General features: G+C 32.9%; 1 protein-coding gene across 1 annotated transcript in view; it reads right to left on the bottom strand.

Moving 5' to 3' along the window:
* Positions 1 to 23,004, bottom strand: part of LOC106104060 (protein scribble homolog) — a 73,582-nt gene that overhangs the window by 36,662 nt on the left and 13,916 nt on the right. Inside the window, exons 3-12 of the mRNA XM_013283997.1 lie at positions 18,240 to 18,408; positions 10,213 to 10,333; positions 9,394 to 9,686; positions 9,043 to 9,288; positions 8,417 to 8,586; positions 7,419 to 7,508; positions 6,327 to 6,433; positions 3,118 to 3,279; positions 2,512 to 2,631; positions 1,382 to 1,531 (exon numbers count right to left, since the gene is read on the bottom strand). Coding sequence (XP_013139451.1) covers positions 1,382 to 1,531; positions 2,512 to 2,631; positions 3,118 to 3,279; positions 6,327 to 6,433; positions 7,419 to 7,508; positions 8,417 to 8,586; positions 9,043 to 9,288; positions 9,394 to 9,686; positions 10,213 to 10,333; positions 18,240 to 18,408 — 1,628 coding nt within the window. The remainder of the gene's footprint in view (positions 1 to 1,381; positions 1,532 to 2,511; positions 2,632 to 3,117; positions 3,280 to 6,326; positions 6,434 to 7,418; positions 7,509 to 8,416; positions 8,587 to 9,042; positions 9,289 to 9,393; positions 9,687 to 10,212; positions 10,334 to 18,239; positions 18,409 to 23,004) is intronic.

Here is a 23,004-nt window from a genome sequence, read left to right on the forward strand (position 1 = left end):
CGCGGCGCGATGCGCTCATTTCTGCGAGTCTCTCGGAGGGTCTGCGTTGTGGTCGAGAGGGCCCGAGCAGCAGCGCGTGACAGACGCACACCGATTGCCGGCTCAAGACGCGTTCACAGAAATGTAATGTTTCGCCGTACGAAGTCGTTCACTTGAATACCACTTGCTGCGCATTAACACTATTTTGAAGCAAAAAATACTGAAAAAAACAAGTGGATCGAACGTATAATGGTATCGAATTTAGTTTCTTGCTATATCAAGTACCATTTACTATTGGCTTCTTATTTTAAAACATTTGTACGGTGAACGCCGCGCGATGGAACCATGTCCGCACACGAAAACAACTGTCACGATGTACTGGCAGATCTCACGAGTCTATTGTTTATACACTTAAATAGGGGATAAGAAATTTCGTTGCGGCTCGCGAGTCCGCTTTTACTCTTTCTCGCGGAGTTACATTTCTATAGTATATTGCGTTTTATTTACTTGGAGAAATACCGCGACATTACGATCACGAATTCGTTTAACAATATAAACTCTCAGGACTATAGCATTGGATAAGTATTCACCAAAATAACATCCACATAGTTGAAACTGATAAGTTTTATAAAAAGTTTACAATTCTTACAATTTATGTAACTCTCATAACATGCGATTCGTACAAATAAACCTTAAACAAATAAATCTTAGAAACTCGCGACATAACATCAAAATTTGCAAACAATGTTAGTCAGACTGTTATTTTAACCCTGGTGTTATTTCACCATTTACAAAGGTAAAAAGAAGCAGGAAAAAACATCACAACATGCGACATGCCTATAGCAGACTGAGGAGTTCGAAACAATAAATCATCATACTATAACATTAAACAATTCGTTTATTCAAAGGCGTAAAATTTAAATCTGTTTTCGCATAAGACGTAAGATTAATAATAATTACTTCATTATGAAATGGATTACGATCCATACGAGCGTAATCCTATTTTCCCTACTTACATCGAGTTAATCGAACAGCTCAGTTTACAGAGCAATTTAATACTTCACTAAAGAACTGTTGTGCTTCATAAACCACAATAATAATACCATTGTTTTATAAAGTGTTATCTAATCCTTATGAAATCGGAAGGAAATTAGCTCTCAACGCGGATAAAAACCATCAGTCTACTATTTGAAGCGTGTTAAAAGATTTGCGGCCTTTTTTATTTATTTTTGGCTAAGTGCAGGTGTTACCTGCACATATAACATGCGATATTGATACTCGATCATTGTATCATTCGTCTATTAGTACTTTAGCGTGTATTGTGTTATAAGCATAGACTAAGTAACTACAGAGTTGACAAGTTGTGTTACGGGCACAGAGTAGGTTGCAACAGAGACTGCACCTGCGCAATGAGGTCGCGCGCGCGGCTCGCGTCAATATGGCTGACGCGCTTGTTCTTGAGGTGGTGCGGCGTGTCGCGGCGGTGCAGCCGGCCCGCGCGCACGCCGCCCTCCGCCACGCCCTCGAACCACGCCACGCGCCGCCCACCGCGCTACCCCACACACGTATACCACTACCGTACCATACAACACCACACGCGAGAGTTCAACAACATAACCACGGACATACAAAACACTCTTTTAGGACTATTGGGGAGTCCAGGAGCATTATATTCTTTAAAGGAAATTCCCAAACCTTCAAGTTTGTCATGAACTCACGCGGACCTTATACCCTCAGATGGACGCTTACAATACTAGAACAGTTTTTGCATATTTCAAATAGTTGCAACTAGAAGCTAGTTAAAGGTCCCGACATCCAACAACCTATTAAAAGGCAGCGGACTACATTCATAATTAAAATTAATAGGGTCAATGTTGAATTGCCACTAGCTACATTAGGAGGCTCATTTGACCTCTTAATGCGATAAAGTCCACTCACACGTTAATTAAACTATACACTATAAAATTAACATCTATAAAATGTTTTACCGTACTCGAATTACTACGTAAAGACATATATTATGATTTTCCTAGTATTGTAAGCGTGTTCCAAGCTCTTTTCACAATTACAAATAGCAACTGGAAACAGACTTGTAATGTAACCTTTCTTGTAGTTACAAGTCTGAACGGAAACAATCGTTGCCTATAATTGCAATAATTGCCGGGAAGTGAAAATAAATTTTACCAAATGTGATCTGCCGTTAGTAAATATATCACTTTTTTCCCATGTTAATAATACTTTTATTTGTTAAAAGATTAATTTAATATCTAAAGCAAAATTTACAATATTAGTGACTAGAAAGTATTCAGAACACTGTTTTTGAAAATTAGTAGCCCCAAAATTAAATATGCCAATTTAAAATTATATCTAAGTCACAACCACCTCTGAGTGTTACATTTATCCATCGAGTTTCCATTTACACACAAAACTTGTGTATCAACACTTCAGTTTTGACAATTAACATGCTTTTTATAAGATCAGTCGCGCTTGTGACTAAAAATATACATCTACCAATAACAGAAAGTCTCTTACCTCCAATTCGTCGGAATCTTCATTATCATCATTCTCGTCTTCTGAAGATTCCTTTTCTTGTGTTTCTTGGTCGCTGTCATCATCCCTTGTCATTTCGGGCGGTGATTGCGATTCAACAGGCTAGGGGAAATAAATCAATATATGATTCCTGGTGTAAGTTTATGATCAGTGAATTAATTCTTCTGCAACATAGTAACATCTAATTCAGCGATATCCTTAAATGCTGCAGACTATGGTTCCGCATAAACTTCTTTCAACAATAAATATTGAAAAGGTATTCGTAAGTACGTAAACTGTAACCCTTAAGAACTTGAAGCTTGGGTCACAGATTACTATATTTAGTGCCACTTTGGATTCTAGTAAATTCTTTTTTAATATACTCATCAGTGTTTGGTATTTTCTCAATGTCCATTACAGTCAAATTTACCCGTAAATTTAAACGGTCACTATAGCACAGGTACTTATATTCTTTAACATAATTGACTCTTGTCGAATTTACACGATAAAGCCAAATTCCATTAAAACTTTGACGTCTTACCGTTAGCAAATAGTGTAAGATTCATTTGATTAGGCCGAAAAACAAGCAATATATTATAGTGTGCTTACTTCGGTTGTATCTGTGGTGGTCTCATTGTCTGGCGGTGACGTGGCCACTCCGTTGGTGGCGGGGGCCTCCTGTACCTGCTCCGGCGAGCGGCCCGCGAGCAGTTTGTGCGCCTTCAGCTTCAACTCTTTGGGATGAGGTGTGTTCTGACGCACGAACGGTGTCTAACAAACATACGTTAAATTAGTATGGACATTCTTAACGGAAAATAATTACTATAATACATGCACATGCTTGACTAGATTTACTATTAATATTAACTAATAAAATAAGACTTGAATGTATAATACTTTATTTTATATTGGATAATGCAAGACCTGTTTAAGGCATCTTTGATCAGTCAAATCAGTTTATGAATATTACCTCATGTTTACAAACAAATATGACAAATGCTAAAGTATAGGATATAACATATTTTTATAAGCTTAATAAATCAATATTTACTACTATTAAAAGCGATAATATCAAGACTAATCTGTAACATTGTATACTAAATAAAATATTATTCAATATACTTTTCTAAAAATCCATTGAATAATGAAGGAACCCTATAAAACGTCCCACCCGAAAAATATGATTAAGCCTATTAAAGGAATGTCGTAACGAGTCATAATGACATCGTTCAGGATATGATATCACACACGTCCTCACCTTCGCAGAGAGTCGACGTCTGCCTACTGATACATTAATCTACAGTAAGTGCAGTTCAAACAGTGCTGTGTCTTTAAATATTCTAGATTGTGCGCTCATTATTTTACAATTCATGTAGTTACCTTTAACTTTATCTGCCACACTCAGAGACGATAAGTGGTCTATTTTAGTGTAAATATAATTTGAGAAATCTACTCGATGTGATTCCTTTAGTGACCAATTATAGACTGTGAGTGCGACTGATATCTTATAATAATCTAATATTTACGCTATAATACTTCTATTAATCAATAATAATGTTAATAGTAGTGTTAATCTATTGTATCATAAATAATATGAAACGCTATATACTCTAAAACGAGATGATAAAAACGTTGGAATTTTTATAGTATACACAACAGTGTAAAGCAGTGAAAATTTTATTATATTTGCATACAAGCAGATGCGTTGTTTTCTAAGGAAAATATTACTATACTATTGAGATGATTTTTTCATTTGATGCACATAACAAAAAAAATCCAACGCTTCAATTTACTTTTAGAATAAAATAAACTTAAAAATTGCAACATAATAATTGATCATTTGCTTAAATATTTAAAAATATAGTAATAATAGTACCAAAATAATATGAAATTACAAAGGATATAAAATTCATAATAATAATATATGGTCTTAAGTCTAATTTCAGCTACAACATTGCGAATCTAAGGAGACGAAGACAACATTCAGGAACGAGAGGCAAGACTCGGGCTGCGAAACGATAACGTGGGGTGTATTCACAACATTTTCACTGATATCTTTATTTTGTTCACGAAATTCAAATAACTCTGTACAATATTGACACAATTGCACAAACACGCGATATTACTTAAACGAGAATGAACCTATTTGATAACACTTTTATCAGACATGCAATTTCAATTTGTTTTAACACTCAACCATCATATTAACCCAAAATAAGGGAAGATTTTCTTTCGTAATTTTTTTTATAAAAACTACCAGACTACGACTATTCGTTAAAGTATGATATACATCTGTTTTTTTAATATTCCTATATTACTCAATAAAATAAATAATTGGCTTTAATTGCAAATACACCCCACACATATCTAGTACCTCATTGAGGTTAGTTAACGAGGAGAGTCGTTGCAGAGATGTCCTGCGCTGCGACACCAGCTTGCGGACCGCACTAAGCGGCCGCCGCAGCCCGCTCAGTGAGAACTCTGAGCTCTCACTCTCCTCCTGTATCGATGGCACCTTTGAACCAAATGTTTACTTATCCACTTATACCAATGGACTCCAAAAACAAGACTCAAATAACAAGTGAACAACATAACCCACGCGCTAGAACTTAATTACATCGTAACGATTCTGAAAAACCTTCAAATCGTCTGTATGTTTACTTGCTTCTAGTTAATATGTACAATAAAATTAAAATAGTTGTCGTGTCATTATTTTCAACCCTACTAAATATTGGATTTAATCCCGTGACTATTAATATTGCTACAAATTAAGTAAAAAATTACAAAAGTTACAAAACATAACGAGGCAATAATTGAAAAATTAATAAAAATATTGACTCTATTTCATTTTATAAATCCTTATCCTGTTTATCTGATAAATTACAGTTATAGTATTTTTTATTTATTTCCTTTTAATTCTTAAGATGAGAGATCTGGATTTCTATTGAAAAAAATCCTCATTAATTTGCTTTGTTCTTAAATAATTCTCTAATCAAATAGAGAACAGAAAATGTTTAGGTTTTTATATTTCATTATTAAAATGTGTAATGAATGGAAAATGTTGTTCTTTTCTTTTACAAACGAATGGGAAACAAAACAGAATCACGCATATTATGATAATTGTACACAATTGGAATACCTAATATTTAGTATAAAATGCACTAAATTATATAAGAGGAATAAAACCACACAAACACAAATTATGTAAATATACTAACTAGCGCACAACTGACACTGTATCATTTAATAAAATACGTTTTACAATGTTTTTGTACAATATTTACAGTACTTCACAAGTGCGCTAGCATTAAAAACACACATTAACACAAAAAACGCATAATTAAAACTAATGAAACAACCAGTTAGTTAATTACAAACACAAATTACCAAATTAATAATACAAAATAAAACAATAATAATAAGATAAACTTTATTAAATTACAACAAAATAAATTATATTAAAAACAAATAATACTGTTCAACTGTTATAAACTGTACAAAAAAAAACTAATACAGAAAATATACAATACTTTTTAACATATTATGCGAATTAACGATTCTATATTCCACTTACAAAACAGTGCCAATCTTATACGAAGGAAAACCTACTCTAACGCTACAAGAATAGAGCTCATTGCGGAATAAGCTCTGTGCCGTGAGCAAATGGGTACGTTATTCCTAAACCAAGATCTAAATTTCCTGCACTTATCTCTGACGCGTGTATTAAAGTGTACAACTGGCACATGCCAGGTACGTGGGAAGCGAGTGACGCCGGGGCGCGTGCGTAGTGTGAACAAGTAACAACAGCATATCCTCACCTCTCTCGCTTCTGATACATCTTCTGTGAACTTGACGGAGTGAGTCCTCGACGCCTCCTTCTCCTCCCAGTCTTCGTCCGAGTCGCGGTCGCGGGATGCACTCGATTCTGTTAAATTGCAATATTATAGTAGAATTCAATAGGAATGAAAAGTAATTTATTGTCTATTACATTTGAAAATTTTAGTGGTTAAATTGATAATACAAACATTTTTGTTTACTGTTTACGAGACAAAATATCGATATCTCGATCGACTTTTACAGCACTATAAAGGCAAAACTGCTTAGATAATTTTGTAGAAATTTCTCGTTTCAATTGAATTTGTCTAAACAACATTTCACATTTAAACAAGGCCAGTAAATCATACTTATCAGTACAGTTGTGAGAAATCAGCTTTCGAGAAGTAATAAAATGTCAAAAAATCTCATCAAATGGATCCCGTGATTTGAACTGAAATTCACTAAGATCAGTGTATTTTTAATTATTATGGAGGTAATATACGAGGACCATTACCTACATTACTAACGAGCAAGACAACATCGACACATCAAAACACGAATAAAGCAAACAACACATTGATCTATATAAAATGGAAAAGAACATGATTATATTGTTTGTTTGAGTGTAGTGATCGTTTCATTTACTCTAAAACATTATATTTCCTACACAAATAAAGATAAAAAAGAACATCTAGATTTTATTTATAAATAACTTATAGTACGTAAGCATTTAACTATCACCAGTGCGTTTGTGCTTAACAAAAATTGCGTGAGAAATGTGGGCAAAGAAAAAGGAGTTTTTTGTATCTGTTTGATAAAATTCATATATTTATATGGTAACATTTTTGTCTGTAATTATAACTGTACAACTCGAATGCGATGACTTTTGTTTTATAACAGATGTTTTTTTTTTTTCATTTTAGGGCCAATTAATTACATAGAATCGATTGGAAACTGCTCAAAGGGAAAAAAAACCATGAATACATAAACATTAATACCTTTAATTGTCTTTTGACAAAGAGAGACAAGGATATTATGTGACTAGAAGTGTCAAGGCATTCGAATTGTAATATAATACATATAACGGCACTTACCTCGTATCCTATCTAGTTCCTGTGACTGTGAATTAAATCTGTGATCCCTGAACCACGTCACACTGCCGACCTCTGAAGTGTGATCCAACTCTAGTTTTGTTGTGACAAGTGTGGAAAGTATTTTAGTATATTTACACGGCAAAAACAAAAACAAAACTGTCACACGACTGCACATAACACACTTAATGTATTAAAAATGACTTTTAAAACTAAAATTATAAGAACCATAGAAACAAGACAATGTAGTCTTATAAGCAGCCGTGATAACTCGCACAATGAAACAAAAGCATAAAAAGCGAATTTAACATATTATACAACAGACAAAATACTTAACATTTACAACATTTAGCATACTACTTATATCATTTGAAACATGTATTAATTTTAATTTAAAAATTACATTCTATTTGATTTCTTTTTCAGGTCATAATAAAAAAGCCAGTCATTTTTGACTCTATTAAGGAAAAGTAAAGCATATGTCATACTTTATTTAAAAAAAGAAACACCCTTTTTTCAAAGTTGGAACAAAGTGACTTCTCAAGATAATTATTTAAAAATCACACATAAACATAGACTTTTAATTCTATTAAATGTTTTCAAAAAACCCTTAACACAGTTCAAATTAAACCAATACTTAGTATGCTAAATGGCGTCTATACCTCACAATGTTGTTTTCATACATTATACTAAACAACTCAGTAGTTTTGGAAATAATAACATCGAACTAAGATTACGAATGCAAATGTTTTAATAAATGAACATTTACCACGTAAATTCTGAAGGTAAAAATGGACGTGGATAAAATTTAAATCAAATATATCTATATTTGATTTAAATTAAAGGTCTCAAATAGCGCATAGACTATCGAAATTTTTCACATAAATGAAGATTCAGGTCTATACTAGCTAGTATATAAAAACAACATCGCCAGTAAAAACATGACACCAAAAGCAAACGAAAGCAAAAACATCTTTAACACCGCGCAATAAGATCCATACCTGGTTGTTGTGTGTAACTGAGCTGCGGCAACAAGAAGCAGGTGAGGACATTTTCCCCTGTCGTCTCGTCCCTGTCCGTCTGGAAGGTGAGGAGAGGCTGCGCCTGGTTCTCCGACAGCCACACAGCTTTCAACTCCAAGTTCACTAACGTGTATGGCAAGTATTGTAACCTGGAAAATACAAATATTTTTTTGATGATTTTATTTATATACTAGCTGTTGCCCGCAACTTCATCCGCGTGAAATTAAAATATAATAATAAAAAACATAGCCTCACTGACAACAAAACTGTCGAATGATGAAGGAATTTTTGAAATCGGCCCAGTAGTTTTAGAGTTATTTCAATATTTACGAAAATCAAAAAATACAAATCTTTCCTCTTTATAACATTAGTATAGATGTAGACGAGCATTCTTAAATTTTTAGATATATTTTATCAAGTTATCATTGTTTTGCATTGAAAAGTCAGTCATCAATTTATCGAACATGTCGAATCAAACAGTGAAATACTTTATCTCTTTTCTCTACATTTCTTAATAATCATTAGTGGTTGTCCTTTTACCGATTTTGACATTAAAACACCTAAAATTTACGATATTTCTAACTAAAATTTTCATACAAACTTACCGATTGCCACTAACATCCAATACATGCAAGGATTTACAATTCCCTAATTCATTAGGCAGTTTCGTCAACTTATTGTCTCTCAAGCTCAGTACTCCCAGCAGCGTCATATTGCCTATGTCCATAGGGATGTCTGCTAATGAATTTCTGTCCACGTTCAATACTGTCAGCTCGTTGAGGTTCCCTATTGACTTCGGTAGTTCCATTAGGAAGTTCTCCGTTAACACTAGCTCTTGGAGATTCGTGCATCTGGAAAATAATTTACAGTAATTAGAATATATGCCTACTAAAAAAGTATATAAAATTAAAAACAAAATTTGATACTTTTAGTAGTACTTTTTACGATTTTCTTACCTTCCAACATTTTCGTTCAATGTATGCAATCTGTTCTGATCTAACTTCAGTATAGCCAGTTTAGATAGATCTCCGATTCCATCCGGCACAGTTTCGAGCATGTTCTGTGACAGATGCAAATCGGTCAGAGAGCAAAGGCCTCCGATTTTCTCCGGCAGCTTCTCTAACTTGTTTTCGCTGACGTCCAAACATATAAGCGCCTTTAGGTTGCCGATCTCTGGCGGTAAATACTGCAGTTTGTTGTGGTCTAACCATAGCTCTTCTAGTGCTGGTAACTCACCGATGAATCCCGGCTGAAAAAACAACCATTATTTTTCAAAAACGAAATAACTCTTATAGATTCGTAACTCATAACTGATCTTATAAGAGTAAATGATCCAAAGGACGTTTTAATGTGGTTAAAATTGCACACGTACATACAATTAAATTAAAATTTTCTACAGAGTTAGGAAGTTTTTAATTCCATTGCAAGTCGTGCTGCTATTTGTTACGAATTCATTCCCACGACACGACAATTCAACAACAATGCAGCGAGCACTTTAAACTTTTAATCATAATGAACCTTTTGTTTTATTGTAGTACATTTCATGATTGTAATAAAATTAAAACTTTGTGCAAAATATTATGAAGTCAGCCATACTATGTCTGGTGTACATTTCAAACACTTTTACGATAATTTAATGACAAAGTTGCTATAAATTCTGATGTTTAGGATACCATTGTAGCAAGCAATAAACTAAAAAAGGATCGACTGTCATACCGTTCCTTTAAATATGGAATAACAAATGAGTTCGTTATAATGTGAAATTAAAAACTCACCAATTCTTCGATTTCATTATCGCCCAAATCTAATCTTTCTAATTTGGTTAGATTTTTTAGTGACTCTGGCAGAGATTTGAGCAGGTTCTCCCTCAGCTCCAGCGACTGTAGGGACACCAGGCTGGAAATAAAAATATCATTTGTTAAACTCAATTGTAACATAAGACTTATATCCGTAGGCAATTACTTTAAAGTGTCAATTAAGTATTAACCTACTTTCACGTATAAGGTAAACAAGAATCATAAAATTAAAAAAAAATATGCATAAGGAAGTTAAATATAGGTTAGTGCTGAAACTTCCAAAGACATAAATATAAAAACTAAAACAAACGCGTTCAATATCATACGTAGTTTAAGAAAGCAAGTTGTAAGAATGCAATAGCTTTAATAAACCTTGGAAATGAATTTAACTAAACCTTACAATAAGAACAGTAAATATAGGCCAAGAGCACACATACCACGTAGTCGGTCACATAGACTTGTCGGTTGTTTCAGTTAATTAGAACAATTTCTGTTAAATTAACAAATGTATGAGACTAGGATCACCTATATACTTCATTTACAAAGATTACGTAAAACCTTTTAGTAAACAAAACGGAATGAATGCAAATAAATGAGGCTTTTTGAATACAGTTACGTGAATACAGTACGCGCAAACGTATTTGTAGGAAACCATATAGCAAAATACTTAGAAAAGTGCTCTTTTCTAATTAGTTAATGTTATAGTTAGGTACTTTGGTGGACTAACCTAGTTTACCATGCTATGCACAAGAAATGAGGTTATTTTGGTGTTACACATAAAAAAGCAATGTATTATTATATTATTAGGCATTTCAATTCGAAGAACTAATTTAAAACTTTTGTTCTAATATGAATAACGTGTTTTCCAGTAGACATTTTTTATTACTACTTTTTTAAAGCCATGATCTATTTTATATAAAAAAACACATTTTAATACTACAAATGTTATTCAACCTGCTTATATCAATCCTTTTATTTGAACAATAACTTTCGTTGTACACAATATCCACTAGATTCATACAAATTGTGTCGGGATTAAAATCCAAACATGAAATTTTCATTTTTCATTGCTTAACCAGCGTTTTCATTCACTAAATTTTGCTCAACGATTTCACCAACACCATATTTACTTGGTAATAAAAATTAACCACTATTTTCTTTATTCAGAAACATATTTCTATATTTACCTTACCGAACGTAATAAAAACTAGTAGATTTCTACCTACTTTTAATTTACGTTGACGCAGTTAAACTTAGTCACATTGTTTTCTTAATAAACTGCGTTTCGGTTAAATCGTACGTCGTACACGTCTTACATTACAATATTGAGCACATGACTAATGCAATCGTACATAGGTTTCATATTAAGGAATCTTTTTCGTAGGCACACCTTGGCCTAATAATTTGAGGGTTCGTCATAGCGTGACATTTTATATATTGTCTAAACAAGTAAACAATCGAGTGACGGAGACATTGCTGTATTCAAATAATGACTATCGCTTTTATACGCGTGACGCTTTTATTATACGTCAATCAATTAAAACAGAAGAATATTATTCTCTCTCTCTTGTAATGAATAGTGGAAGAATATGATTGTTTGGGTTTTATTCATGTTTACGGTGTCATTATTAACAAGACCTTACCTAACTATTAAGGGTAGGATTTGTAGCTACTGCCGGTACAAAATGAGGGTTTATACTCCCCTGTCCAAAATATATTTAATATTCATTTAAAAAAAAGAGATATTTGTACGTATCTCAATAGTGGAAACTTGCTTACATATAAATACAGCATGTGTTTAAATTATAATTTGCCGATCGCGTTCATACATTTAAAAAATACCAGTCAAAGTTTGTTCAATAGACGTAGACTTCCTCAATAATTGCAATAAAAAGGTATTTTTTTGTACATTGGAATGTGGTTACGATAGACTATCGATTGGCAACTTTCATTTTCTTTTGTATTGTATACTATTTTTACAGCACGTCGATTTTAATTTATTTTTAGTTATTGTAAACTGTAGCGTTATTGTTAGTAAGCTCAAGCTTAAGTAATTACTTGGTAACTTGTGCACGTTCTTGGAATACAGTTACTGCGTATTTCGCATCACTTACATAAATTTATACGGTATACAATTTCCAGTTATATTTATTTTCTACGTTATTATGTCTAATTCAAAAATATTTATATGAGACATCTTATTATTTATTTTGTCAAACTATATTTGTTTGGTTAATGATGGACACAGATGATTTTATCAAGAAAATGTAAACAGGTAAGTTATAAACATGGTTATAAATACTAAATATCTTTTAAATCAACACAAAAGATAATGAGTCTTCACAACTAGATAGCATTTGCAAGGTTAAATGAAATATTGCGTAGGTGTATACATTATGTTTTTATTTACAGTAAAATTTAAGGTAAGCAATCCGTTTCCTAATTTGTGTTTTAAGTATATTTTAGATATGGCTGTAAATCTTTGTACATTGTTTAGAAGAAACTGAAAATACTACAATACAACACCATAATATAATAAGGTCTTCTATGGTCATAAATGTGCATGTATCAAATGGAAACGAAGCAATACAAAAATTATTTCAAATGTGTTAAACAGCAGTAAACACACACAAATTTAAAAAAATGCCGTTCAACAATTTTATTCTGCGCAAGATTTCCACCGATATGAAATAAAAGCTTTGAACTTGTCGAGTTCAAAGCTTTTTAAAGAAACCGGGTTACGTTACCGCGAAATCGTAATTCTGAGATATTAAAAAAATATGTCAAACATTTGTTTATAACACTTCGTCTGTTTTTAAATGAAACGGTGGCATACCACTTAACGTTGACACGAGGGCAATTTGTTCCAACGTTAATAAGTGTGTTTTATTTTGATAAAGACGTAAAATATTATGTTCTCATCAGACCTACCTATACCTTTTTTATACTAAAAGGTGGCAAAGGAACAAACAATCATCTACCTTCGCCGTAATAGCGAAGCCAATAGACATCTAAAATTACAGACCCGTTATCTAACATTAATCTAGGGAGGAGAGGATACACAGAAAGAGTATATTTCCTCTAACTTGTCATACAACTCTCAACATTGGACGGTACAATATAAACAGACAGCATGTTAGGGAACTAAAGTAACTTATTAGCGTGAAAGCTTTTCATATAACTAATCAGACGAAACAGAGTAATATCTTTACTATTGTTTAAGACCACGTCTCCTGTTCAAACAACCCCCTTAATACAACATTTTGTTACCGATTCTAGAGATATTACTAGTTTTGGGACTCTCCTATTAATGGTTACTTAGACAGTTTGTTATTGTAATTTTGTACTGATAAATCGACAGCATAGCACTCATTTAGTGACCATAACACGACTCTGTGTGTAACCATTAGACAGTAATAAAACTTAAGTTATATAATTAGTTGAATTACGGATCTTATCTACAAACGAGAATAGGTATTCTCATTACACTACTCTTAGTATAGAAAACCGGTCGATGCAAGCATTATAAAAATAGCCTAGCCTTGGTTGTTAAGTAAATAACAAAAAGAGGTCCTTTAAGAAGATAATTACCAAGTGAAGCAGTTAAAAATCAGCAAAAGCATTGTGATATAAAATTCTAATAAAACTACTCCTCACATTCGTAAAAAAAATGATTGCTTGTAAACACTCCATAGCTATAAACGTAAACTGTACATGAATTAAATTAACTTGAACTTTTCAATTATCAATATTACATGACTAATGTATGAAACAATAATATTTGCGGTCTACCAATTTCTGTTTTAGAGAAATTTGTAATAATTTTCACCTATACAGGTATTATTCAAACACATAATACATTTCCATCTTCTATGTTTTGAAACTTGGTCTTTCCTTGTATTTGACAAAACACGCAAATCTGACGTTTAAAAACAAACTAAAAAGCATTGCGTTAATAACAATGTTTACGATACAGTCACCAGAAGGTCACCGAACATTAGCGTAGCATGCTGGCGTAACTAATAACACCTCTAGACCGCTACACAATGTTTGATAGTACGCAGTATACGTAGCGCATGTCACCCGCGCGGGGCCTTGGCGCCGCATTCCTAAGCACATGTCAAAGTACTTAGATACTCTTTGCACTTCGTTTAGCACAATAGTTGCGCTGAATCACTTCAGTTAAATATACCTACGCGTGTATACTCGCGACATGTGTCAAGTTAACTCCTGAACCTTTTTTATTTACCTATAGAATGTTATCGGAAAATTTTAACATGTTTCTCTAATTTCAAGGACGTGAAAATCGTAGTGACATTAGATGTATCAAGCGTTAGGGATAGTTTCTATTTCTTGCAAACGAAAATTAACTTCGATGTTTCGTAACAGAATTCGCAATGGGTGGCACGGTTTTACGGTAACATTTTTAACCGCAGCCAGTTAAATAGCATCAACTCACATCTCGTAATTAGGTTTATTGCGGCTATTATAAGCCAGTTTCACCGTAAAGCCCGGGAGATGCGTTTTAACGCTTAAGGTGCACCAAATTGTACAAGTTTTAAGTTTCATTAAAAACATTGGATTTATTAAAATAAACGGCAGAATAAAATTTAACCTCTATTTTCCTTTTGGCAAGGAAGTAGAACATTTAAGTACTGAGGTCGTGTTCATGAGACGTCATCAACGCGTCATAACATAAGCCGACGTTGCACAAAAACTTAGAACTAGATAAGGAGCAACGCCACAAAGACTCGGGCACGGCCTGTGTTATCGCTTATCACATTCCACAAAAAAAAATTGCCCAAAACGTTCTGTTAACTTGATTGTTACTATGATTTGGCTTTGAAAGATATTATTTTAATGACAGATAAGTTTAACTTACAGCCTACACAAATTATGTAAACGCATTTGAAAATTCATATATTACTAAGGAACATCGCAGGCAAATTAAAAATAACAAGTGAACACGATTCATAATTCAAATGCATTTGAATTCCTTAACACGTTCAATGACAATAAAATGTTTTACTACGAAAGTGAACTCGCAGGGCAAGTCGGCCGCAGTGTTCATTTGCAACTGCAACTATTAACTTTAAGTATTCCGGTTTAACTCGATGTCATTAAGACCTACAAATAAGGTTAAATAAAAGTGTAACTGTTTACGATTTGTTAAATTTTATAACTCATTGCACATTCAATTTAATTAATGATTTTAATTAAAATCCAGTTCACTATGCAATTTGTATAGGGTCTGGACTTTAGACCTAAATGAATAAAACGTGAAATTTAAATATAAAAAAAATCTTTAAACAGAGTACTAGCAACGGGAATGAATACTGTTAAACTGTCAGCTTTCAAAAGAACCTAACTTAAACTTTAGTAATCCCGGTAAATACGAGACCGCACCCTACATTTCCTCCGAAAACACACAAAATAAAAAATAAAAAACATTTGGGAAACTGTAGAAAGATTTGAGAGCACCAAGGCTTTAAGCATTACGGTAACTATAAATTTGAAGAACAAATTAAAATTGTAGCGCAAACGTTAGTTAGTGATGTCGACAAAAACAAAGTCAATGTACCATGACAACTAACGGACCTGTCGTAATGAGCAATCGACGAGATAAAAACTTCAGGTCCGACGAGAACATTACTTTAAAGAATTTAAAAACTGTACCGTATGGTTTAGACAGTTGATAGTTGAGTTACGAGGTACTATATTATGTATTCTGTGGCGGTCTTAACTTACATCACTATAGAGATCTAATGTTATTCGTTAATTTCATTTACATTTGAATTGAGTTTTCTAAGCAAAAATGATATTGGTTAAGTAACTCAGAATTTAATCATCGTGAAGTAAATTCTGTTTTCTTTATAACATTTTAGTTTAATAAACAATGGGACAACAAAATTATCATGGTTCAAAGATATAAACGTTTAACTCCAGCGATATCAGTAAACTCACAAATAGGTGCATTAATGGTCGAAACGCACGCCAAATGTTAATAAATCACATGCCAGTTTATCCAACTTATGCAGCAAATTATTACACAGAAACATGAAATGCCTTAACACGTGTTATGTCAATGTTATACTGTCACATCGAAATTCTTCTGTTTTACATAAAACAAAATACTTGTTGGTTATTTGGAAGAGCAATGACTAACTAGGGAATTCTCCGTTTAATCTGAAATCAACTGAAATTACGTTCAAACTTGATTCACCGTTCTTTGGTTTATAAAAACAACAGATTTTTAACGTAAGCATCAACTTCCACGCATTTAATTAGTCACGAAATGAAAAAAAGTTGCTTTAACAATAGCAAATGACGGAGTCGTCACCACAAAAGAATATAACAATTATTAAAACGGCCTTGTAACATACAAAAAATCTCCCAGACAATTGATACTGATACAAATATGTACTTCTTTACAATTAAAATGAAGACAAAAAAGAAGAGAATAAAAAATGCAAATAAAGAAACAGTAAAGTACGGAATAATTTTACAATTTGCTAAGAAAAATCCAGTAATCTAATTGAATAAATGTGACATTTGGAATACAATATAATAAATTACATAAACTGAATATAATTATTTCTTTAAGTCGTGATTCGATAAGTATTGGGACTTAATCGAAACTTTCCAACCAACTTTCCGTTTTCGCCAGTCTGCAAAATCGAACAGTACTTTGCTAGTACCATTTAGACGTGACTTGCTTTTATTATGTAAGTTAAATGAAATGTTCTAAGTGAAGATCTGATAAAACAAATCGGTCATGTATAAAAAAACTTTCATCTGATGATTATCTCACACACGAGCATTCATCAAAGAAATTAGTTTGCGTGACCTGTCGATTTTAATGGAAGTGGGACGAAAATTTGCGAGAAATCAACATATCCATTTGTATGCCATTAGTGCAGCGCCCCATAGGACCGAAAGTACTTTATGCCAGTAATTTTATATTACGTATAAAAGTTTGCAAGCCTTTAAAGTCTTCAAATGACTCAAAAAATTACCACCACTGTTTAAGGGACATTTTACACGTAGGGTTTTGATAAAAACTATCAACTATTTCCAATATTAAAATATATCGGGCAAAATATTTACATAAAGAAAATACTGTCTGTATCTACATATTTTTCCCGATACAAATATCATTATAGACGGTTCCCTATTATAGTATAACACCATGTCTTTGAACATTGAATACTAATATGCAATCAAAATCTAAACAACGAGCGGATACGTATTACTAAGCTCTTTTGCTTATGGAGGTTTCGCATCAATGCTATACATCTAGCAAATATTACGTTCATACAAAGCAAAAAGCACTTTGCTGAAATATCCTGCAGCCACGTTATTTTTTAGCTATTACTATTCAAAATAACAATACGTTTGCGTAGCTAGAAACAAAAATAATCACGATGATTCTAGAGCGTCTGAGTGAAAAAATTACAAGTAAAAAAAATGCGAAGTTGTAGAAATCGTGATTAATTACAGATTTATAGCTGAGAGTACAGACTGTCTATAAATAAAGTAATGAGTGCTCGTAGGCGTTAAATTAATGACGTAGGACGTTTCGAGTATCAACAGGATCATACTAATGAGTTTCTGTTTCCGTGAATTTTAACTTTTCTACTTAAAATGTTATTTTTAATCTATTTCCTGTTATATACTACTTTGATTAAGAAGGTGTCCTATTGCTTTTAAATATATAACTCAGCTATATACATCTTTTCAGCCATATTTTATATTACGGTGTGAGAATGTGGTAAAACGGTGCTAAGTGCATAAAAAAGTTTGCAAATTGTAGCTGCTAGCGAATGTCTGTGCAAGTTGATACCGACTGGTCAGACTGCAATGGTCGAATACATGCACTGGGGTATCCAATCATGTCCGCCATTGACAGAGTGATTGATAATTCATGTTATGCTGATAGAATGGCATGAAAATGCGAACCCCCGTGAAGTGTGGATAGTACTTTGTATTCTATTGTTCGTAGTTACCTTCCAAAATCGCTAGGCAGGCTGGTGAGCGACATGTCGTTAAGGCCGAGCACGGTGAGCGCCCGCAGCTGGCTGAAGCCAGCCGGCAGTCGTGGGATCGGGTTGCTGCTGAAGTCCGCAATCTGCAGCGCTCGCAGCTTCTTGATGTCCTCGGGGATGTCGGGAATGTCTGTTGAACATCATCACACCGTTAACACCATAGATCACACTGTATAAACATTTCCTTCCAGATTAAATACAGAAACTAAAATATGACATTAGGATACGTTTCACCCAGATCTATTTTCTGGTTAGGCGGACCCTAAGTGTACATTTCTAATAATAAGACATTAACAACTATGAGTATGGCAAAAGAGAATTGGGGCAATAAACAATAAACGGTTACTTATAGATCCCAATTAGAAAACACAAAAAGAATAAAACAAAGTGCGCTTTACAAAGTAATATTTGAACAGTAAGAGAAAGTCGAAAATCAAAGTAATTGAAGGGGTCCGGGTCACAGAGTAAAAAGCCTGAAGCTAACAATGAACGTCTGTCGTGCTCAATGAATGTTCCCACGAAACGTCCCAATTCTCATTAAGTAACAACTGATGTTACAACGGAGAAATTATTTCGAAATATCTGACCTGCACATTTCGACAATTATTATGAAATAATTCGTAGAATATTAGTTTAAATTGAACCTAACAATGTTTTGCATCAATAAATATTTCTTTCTTAAATAATTATATAAATAAAACCAGTTTTAGCCCGTCCTGTCCGTTTAATTAAGAAAATCAAAAGTTAGTAGCCTCTGTTTTCTTTCAGACTATGCTCTACATCTATGACAAATTTCAACGAGATGCGTTTAGCAAGTTAGGCAACAACTCTAACAAACATCCATCCATCTAAACTTTCGCATTTAGAATATAAAATAAGAAAAAGTACACTCAAACGATGTTTTTCAAAGGTGATTTCAGATTTATGTAATATGAGAAATAGTGTTTAAAGCTACATGTTTACGCCATACTATGTTTTATATTAGGTTTACTATGGGAGCTGTAATTTTCCTGTTTACTAATTCTCTTTAAACATTTATGTATTTACATCCACATTGCATTGGAATATAATATAAAACAAACAATAAACACAAATAAGACAAAAAATTAATTAATTGGATACTACTGAGAAAATAAATCAAGTTTAATGTTATTAATTGTCTTATTATAACATCTAACATAGTACAAATAATTAATCAATCCTTACGTAACCTTTAATATAAAAAAAACATTGCAGTGAAAAGTTTTACAAAAAATTGCTATTTACGGTAATACAAGTATTGTTTCGTAACTTTATCGTCAGATAACCATAAAGGGCCAATGACATACGAATTAATACAATATATAGGTGGGTGTAAGGGCCGAAGTTCATATAGAGCTCTAGGCCGACCGGTAGTAACCGGACTAGAGGTTCGTTTATTCGGATATCGGCCACGTGAGATATCCACGTAGTAATTTATCACCGAACCACCATGTTTCATAGTTATAAACAAAACAATGCAGACACGCAGCGCAAGGTCAGTCTAACCATAATTTTCGATAAACAAATCTTGAAATACGTGCACATAATGAATTTATAGAATCTCATGTGGTGAGATCAAGGTAAAGAATTTTATTACAATTGTAATAGACGGAGCAAGTGTTACACATTCCTTGAAGCTTGCTGAATATATGAATTTAATACATTCTGTTTCATCATTCATTCATCTTATAAAAAGGAACAGCATTACTAATTAGATACACAAGCATTGCCTTTCTTAAGATAGTTCACTTCGAAGAAAATCATTGTATTTTCACGTAACAAAATAGTTTCTGCGTATTTACTTACTTTAATGTGTTCTTGACATTAAAGTCTCGTGTTTACTTTGCAAAGAAAATGAATTAATCATAAATCCTTCGTTTTCTTGAGCTCGCTTTTGCCAACGGTTTCAAGTTTACAGTTAATTAAATATTAAATAAACGTTTAGAAATTCATGTCCATTACAAGGGATCGAGTGAAATGAAATGAACGCTGAATTTAACTTCGCGAAAATACTTCGTGCAAAAATTTATTTAAATATTTTCTCGTTTATGAAATCTGGGAGTTATACCGCATAGTCTCTGGTGTCGAGTCCTTGTTCTTAATTAGCGGTAGACGAGAAACATTGGCTACAATCAATATATAGGTAATATTTATGAACTTTAAAAAAAGTGTGTACCATGTAATGTATCGTACGTGTATGTACGTAAGCGAAACTCATAAAGCTGGGCGCGTGTCACGTGCGTAATATTTAAACGCCGATATTGGGTCGTATATCATAATGTTCAATGCCAATAGCGGCGTGAACTGATATTATGAATCTGTTTTTAATATTTATGCTGCAAGAACATGTTTTATTAATAGAGCTAACATTGTATTTATAAGTGTGTTTCAAAGTATCTACAATAAATAAATAACTTCTTCAGTATTAAGCCTGTAACCATTCTCTGTCAATGAAAAACGTTTTATTTGTATTGTAGCCAATTAAAACCCTAAGCTACCCTCGGGACTGTAAGCTGATTAAAATGAATATTAAACTCAACAAATTTTAACAAGATTGTTTCTAAAATATTCCTTAGTAAGTAACAAAACAATAATACACGAACATCTAAAATGATTCTTAGGCCATCTACTTAGTGACAGTTTCAAGTTCAACGACCCCTTCAGAGATTGTGGTTACGACACCTGTGTTTCTATCAAGTTTTTTTATTTCTTATCAAGCACTGTTTTACATAACATGAATCTGGGTCAGTAGCCGATACGTTAGCTTCGTTAGTTACAGCCAACTTACATGTACCCTTGCGGATTACACGATTACCGCTTACATGTGATATTTCATATCACATTCTATTTAATCGAACTGAATACGAGTATCAGTTAAAAATTAAAATATTCATTAAATTCAAAACCATTGCTAATATTTGTAAATTGTCGTTCAAATATATCATATTTTGGTAAATATGCATAAACTATCAAAAATTTGCAATCAACTGGAAGACAACTAGGTAACAAAATTGAATTTTCAATACAAAAGCGGACGCACACCTTTAATTAAAATATCGCACAACCGTGGTGCGATTCTCGATTGATTCACAGCTAATTGAACTGTTTAGTTGAAGAACTAACATCGAGTAGTATGCGCACCTCCATATAAGATCATAGGAATCTAAACGAGACGGAAAAAAGTTGTGTGATAGATTAGACAAAAGTCTGCGATCGTCTCTTGTTAAGTTAGAGACAACTATGTATTCATTTCAGTTTTTCGCAAATAAGACATATTACATGACACACAACATATGAAGTAGAACTGTATACATCAAAATTATCTTATGTAAGGATAAACATGTATTAAGATAATGCAAAAACAAAAATACTGATAACATCAGAGAGTGCATCGCAACATTGAATGGTTATTAAAATAGAATTTTAAACACTCATGAATGGAACTAAAAATAGATCTAATTGACCTAATGACGTAGTTTAGAACTGTTAAAAATGACATGTGTGCATAATATGCATCAATTTTTAAAATACACATACTAATTGAGGTTAATAAATTATATCCGATAGACACTACAAATAAAACGAATTGTATAAAAACTTGACTTCAATTTTGTTTACAATAAACCTACGAACGACAAATTAGTTCAAAAAAGTTATTTTTAAATTCGCTTCACAATGTTATGGAACGAAGTTTCAACTTCCGTTGTTATTCAAGACAGAGGTTCCACGAAATCGAAACGTTGATAGTGACTTTTATACTCTTTTTAATGTTGTCTAATATTAAAGGTAGACGGATCCGGTTCGCGCGTATTCTTTAAATATTTTATTGTGCATTCCAACGATAGCTGTATTCATTGTACAGTCGAGGATGTTTATTTCCTACCCAAGTGGAATTGGTTGAAAAACAGGTGTAAGCAACATACACACGTGCTGAATTATAGCTCTTATAGTCTCTTTATTTTCGATTTTCGAAATTCAAACCTAAGTGGGATGCTAATTTAATTCTTTGTGCATACGAATGTTTATTTGGTTTGTTACAAGACTAATGTACGTGTGTAAAGCGTTCAGTGAGCAAATTTCATAAATAGGTCAAATCGTACGTCTATCGACTTGGGACGGACTAAATAAGTAGGTCGTCCGTGTACTTTGTGAGCTTCCTGTCGAATACTGAACGACAGCTTTGAGTGGACTATTAATTATAATTTTGGGCGAGCATGAACACAGGAAACAAAGTGAAATATTCCACAAGGCGCATATAAATAAAAACTTCCTAACGCTTTGATAAAACAATTTTAATCGCTTAAACAAATCAAGATCTAATTTAGTAATTAGATAATAAAGTTATAAGAAGTAATAAACTTGGATTTCACAGTAATTTCTAAAAAAGAATATTGTAACAGCATATTATTGAAGCAATCTTATAATGTTTATTTCTTTCACGAAATCAATGTTTAGAATCATTATCGCCGATGGAAAATATGTTATAGAATAACAATTTGATTTGGACGCGGTAAGATAATGCAGGCGGCCTCAACCACACACAAAATATACAAACTGTTAAAAAGCCCGAGTAATGTGAACTTTGTATAACTTTACGCTTTGAGGCGGGACTATTTTAAGAGTGGTATGTGAGTAGCTACGATCTGTCTCTAAGAGCGTTTTGTAAAGGAGGGGTGAAACTCTATTCAGAAATAAGCCTGCGGTG

Source organism: Papilio polytes, unplaced genomic scaffold, assembly GCF_000836215.1.
Source record: "Papilio polytes unplaced genomic scaffold, Ppol_1.0 DF823691.1, whole genome shotgun sequence".
NCBI lineage: Eukaryota > Metazoa > Arthropoda > Insecta > Lepidoptera > Papilionidae > Papilio > Papilio polytes.